General features: G+C 50.6%; 1 protein-coding gene across 1 annotated transcript in view; it reads left to right on the top strand.

The window, feature by feature from the left end:
• Positions 1-5000, top strand: part of nek7 (NIMA-related kinase 7) — a 63276-nt gene that overhangs the window by 29251 nt on the left and 29025 nt on the right. Inside the window, exons 4-5 of the mRNA XM_080536470.1 lie at positions 1205-1267; positions 4434-4544. Coding sequence (XP_080392596.1) covers positions 1205-1267; positions 4434-4544 — 174 coding nt within the window. The remainder of the gene's footprint in view (positions 1-1204; positions 1268-4433; positions 4545-5000) is intronic.

Below are 5000 nucleotides of genomic sequence, written 5' to 3'. Positions count from 1 at the left end.
AAAATAATATTTGCCTCAAATGTTAAAAAACCTGCGTTATGACAAGTGGTTTTAGTCAGAAACACACACCTCTTTTAGCCCACTGCCAGCAATGCTGGAATGTCGCACTGTTCTGCTGTGGCCAACTCAACACACACGCACACACGCGCACACACACACACACGCACACACAGGCTGGCTCTGGGGCCTGTCTCTGTCATAGCCCAGCGCTTCATTACTGCTAATGATGCGTCTGACAGGAAGGAGATGCTGCCAGGTATACACACACTAACAACAAGAGAAGAATGAGCTGTTAAACACACACACACACACAGGGCCCAGTTATGGTCACAGGGTATCACTTACCGCTCTGCCCGTGTGATTCAGCATATTGAGGAATTAAATATTTGTAGTGTGCGTGCGTGTGTGAGGGGGGGGGGGGGCTCTCTTCACTGACAGACAGCCTCAGCTCCTCTAGCCTGAGTCAGCACCAGGCCGTGGTCCAGGGGACAGCACCTCATGAAACGGGTCAGCAGGTCTACCCAGGGTCCAGCCTGCTGAGAACCCCCCCCCCCCCCGGATCCCCCTCTGTCATCATCTATGTGGACTCAGACGTGTTTCTAGGGCATTTTTAAAAAGGGGCAATCTGGGATTGTCAATGTTTTGGACTTCTAAATTAATTGTAAGTAAAGCTTCAAACCCGTGGTTAAAACCCATCATGTTGGTCCCGTGGCTGGTCAGCTGGCGTCCATAGCTTCGTAGATGAACTTCAGAGGGGTTACATTTCTCCAGCCCCATCTCAGCTGTTTACCAAAGACAGTGAGCGGGGGGGACCACTGTGTTATTGTTTGAATCCCAGATTGCCCCTTTAAGGATGGAGGTTAGGGCCCAGTTCTGTTTTTGAGGGGATGTGTAATGTGATATATTATAATGACGTTTTATGAATAAATGTTTACCATGATGCGTTATCATAGTGTGTGTGTGTGTGTGTGTGTGTGTGTATGTGTGTGTGTGTGTGTGTGTGTGTGTGTGTGTGTGTCTGTCTGATGCCAACACCTCCCCTCTACACGCGGTGTCAGCAGACATGTTTTCCTGTTTTCCTGTTAACAGTTTTTTTTTTTCACTCCTTGTCTTCCTTGAAAAAGCCATAACACCCCTCTCCCCTCTTTCTCTCTCCCCTCTTTCTCTCTCTCTCTCTCTCTCTCTCCTTTTGATCTCTTGATAGATATTCGACTTGATGGATGCCAAAGCTCGGCAAGATTGCATCAAAGAGATAGATCTCCTTAAGGTAAAGAACCAGAGGAGGGAGGCGTCATGAGCTGCTGTTCTCTGAAGGTGCTGAGATCAGCTGAGACCGCAACAATTGATCTGCACCAGACGTGCGTGTGTGTCTGTGTGTGTGTGTGTGTGTGTCTGTCTGCGTGTGTCTGTGTGTGTGTGTGTCTGTCTGTGTGTGTGTGTCTGTGTGTGTGTCTGTGTGTGTGTGTGTGTCTGTCTGTGTGTGCGTATGTATGTGTATGTGTATGTGTGTGTGTGTGTGTGTGTGTGTGTGTACGCGCACGCGGTTCAATCGCTCCTCTGTGTCATTCCTCCAGGCTCACATTGACTCTTTTTTTTTTTCATGCCAAAAACTCGTTTTTTATCTCTCAGTGTAATGTTTAGAAGGGGGGCAACAGTGTATTGCCATGGAAATTTAGCAGACTCCCTCATGTATCTTTTGATGTTGTGTTACCCACCCCCCCCCCCCCCCCCCCCCCCCCCACCCTCAGTCTTTTTGTCTTTCTTTTTTTGTTCTTTTTTTCTGTTCAAATGAAGCGTTTTAATTTATCAGACAGTCTTAAACATGCACCGGTTCTGCTGCTCTCAAATGTTAACGAACAAATTACTGACAGGTTCAATAACTCCCTCTGTCTGTTCCTGTCAGAGAGGTGTGTGTGTGTGTGTGTGTGTGTGTGTGAGAGAAAAGACACCACCACCAATTAAGTGTAGCTATGGTGACACCTCAGTGAGGCTGCGGAGGGCTGGGCTGACCAATCACAGACAGGCTAATAGGCTATATGCACACTCTCTTCCACATTCCGCCATGTACTTTATTTCCGGTGTCACGTCCCCCCACCGGCGCGCGTATTTAAAAACCATGGTTGGATTTACCGAAGCTTTCAATCACCGATGTGGGTCGATTTATCCAGGAATCTTGCGCTAACGCAGCAAGTAAAAAGGAAAAGGGCTTTAAACTATATGTTTCAAGCTACATCGGAAATAAAGTACATGGGAAGAGTACAATGCGGAAGAGAGTGTAGGCATAGCATATAGGCTATCAGGGCCTCCAGGAGGGAGCCATGATCTGGGGCGCTGCTGTTAATATGACAACATGAGGCACCGTGCACAGACGTGTGCGTGTGACCCTGCAGAAGGGGTCAGGGGTGGGGGTGCAGTGTCGCGCTCCTTAGCAACACTTTGCCAGGCAACTGCCCTCCCCTACAGCTTCTCTCTCCCTCCCTCCCTCCCTCCCTCCCTCCCTCCCTCTCTCTTTTTCTCTCCTTCCCTCCCTCTCTCTTTTCTATGTCTCTGGCTCACTCCCTCCGCTCTCAGGCCCTACAGCCTCTCTCTATCTCCATCCCTCTCTCCATTCCGTATCACTTCACCGCCCCCCTCCCCCCCTCCCTCTGAGTCTTGGTCTCTGTCTCTTAAGCGATGTCTTCCAGCTGAGAGGTAATGAATGTGGTGGTTCCACCAGCCCGGCTCTGGCTTGGGCTCGGCCAGCTAATCAGGCCTGAGTGTGGTAGAGGAAGAGGCCGTCCTGCTGCTCCAACGCCAGACAGGCCAACACCAGACCACGCTGCAGCTCAGTAATGAGACCAGGACTGGCATGGACCAGGGAGAGACACACACACACACACACACACACACACACACACACACACACACACACACATTAGTCAACCCAGTCTGAACACACACACACACACACACACACGCACACACTGTCTCACACACACACACACACACACACACACAAACAATCGCGGCCCGCATCTGTCCGTCTGTCTGTGTCTCTGTCTGTTCATCCATGTGTGAGCTCCCTGCCATGGCACAATGATTTGAACATTTCCAACGGGAGCACCCCGCCCCCTCCACCCCGCCCCCTCCACCCCTCCCTCCCTCCCTCCTCCTCTCCTCTCCTCCACCATCTTCGTATCTCTACAATGACATTAAAGTGGATATATTACCAAAACAAAAAGGTGAAAGCCCCTGTGAAACAATAGCCTCTCCCAAGGTGCTGATCTCCAACAGCAGCTCAGCATCCCCAAAAACAGAACAAAGAGGTCGACCTTGGATATACACAAAATATAGATTTTTAATCCATCAAAGTTGGAAACCAAACTATGACGTTCTATAGGGGATAGATGAGCATGACTCTACGACCTTGATGAACCTATGGCCTTCATGACCTCCCACACGGAGCTGTTTATCTCCTCTTGTTATCCTACCCAGCTAGCTTGTCGTAGTTGTGTTCCTTCTTAATGCTTTACCGTAATCCCTCCGCCTAGTTTCCGTCTGAGATTGAATTACACCGGTGTTTTACCGGCAGGCCTGAAAAACCATCTCACACTAATGAAGGGAGGGAGGGAGGGAGGGAGGGCGGGCGGGTGAGAGGCAGAGAGGTAGGGAGGGAGAGAGAGAGAGGGGGGGAGAGGGAGGGAGGGGGAGGGGGTGGGGGGAGAGAAGCGTATGTGCTGTGCTCTCCTCTCCTCTGGATCAGCGGGGGCATGAACATCTCTTTAATCACCGTGGCGACGTGTCCCACCGCACGCCCCGGCCTCGCTCTCTCTCTCTCTGCTCGCATCACGGCCCCCGACAAGGCCACGTATCTAGCTCTCTCTCTCTCTCTCTCTCTTTCTCTCCGTGTGGGTCTTGATACTCTCCCTCTCTCCCCATCTCCATCCCTCTCTCTCTCTTCCCCTTCCATCCCAATGTTTCCCCCCACCCCTCTCCCCCTCTCTCTTCTTCCCCCCTCTCTGGAATGATCAATCCATGATCAATCTGGATGCAGTGATCCACTGTTTGACTGACTCGCCAAAAAGAAAAAACAGATTTTCTTAATTGGTCAGCTTGTTGTCAAGGTTGTGGTTGTGGTTGTGGTTGTTGTTGTTGTTGTTGTTGTTGTTGTTGATGTTGTTGACGTGCTCCACACAGCTCTGTCATACACTAGGATGAACATTAGCCTAGATATTCCGTGAGCCGTGGAGAAAGGGAGTCATGGTTTGGATGCCAGATGAAGTGGACATCAGCACAGGACTCACCAGGAGGAAGCTGCTGCCTCTAGCTTCAGGACTCCAGAAAGCTTTGCTGACTTACTGGAGGGGCATCAGGGAATACGCAGCAGTCACTGACACCTCAACTGTTCTCTCTCTCTCCCCCTCGCCCCACCCCCCCCCCCCCCCCCTCCACAGCAATTGAACCACCCTAATGTAATTAAGTACCACGCGTCCTTCATCGAGGAGAACGAGCTGAACATAGTGCTGGAGCTGGCCGACGCTGGAGACCTCTCACGTATGATCAAGGTAAGGCCCCGCCTTCTCGCCGCTCCACTGTGGTGAACCACTCCCTGGGCCCAGTTGTTCAAAACATCTCATGATCCCGATGCTTTTTTTTGCTACCCAGGATCGGATCTATCTGGCTGAGTTTGAGTTTGTATACGGGAAATTAGCTAGCTCGATCTGATCCTTGATCAGAGAAAATAATCTGAATCATTGTGGCGGTGACAGCAATAACAACCATGTCTGGAACCACTTCAGCTTGAGACAGACGCCAGGAAAGCTTCTGAACACCAAGTGTTTTGAGGGACGGCACAGTAGCATGTCAACATGTCAACATAGGAGCCTTTTATCTGACTGGTGCTGGTATCAACTCAAAGCTCAGGACTCTCTCCCAATCACTATCAGCAATGGAAAAGTGATCTCGGTGCATCCCAACAGATCACCAAACTGGATCACCAGGGAGTGGATCACAAGGCAGTG

The sequence above is a fragment of the Nansenia antarctica genome (genome assembly GCF_963989245.1).
Source record: "Nansenia antarctica genome assembly, chromosome: 7".
In the NCBI taxonomy this organism is placed as follows: Eukaryota; Metazoa; Chordata; class Actinopteri; order Argentiniformes; family Microstomatidae; genus Nansenia; species Nansenia antarctica.
Note: the sequence above shows the minus strand (reverse complement) of the source record. Positions and strands in the feature narration are given on the sequence as shown.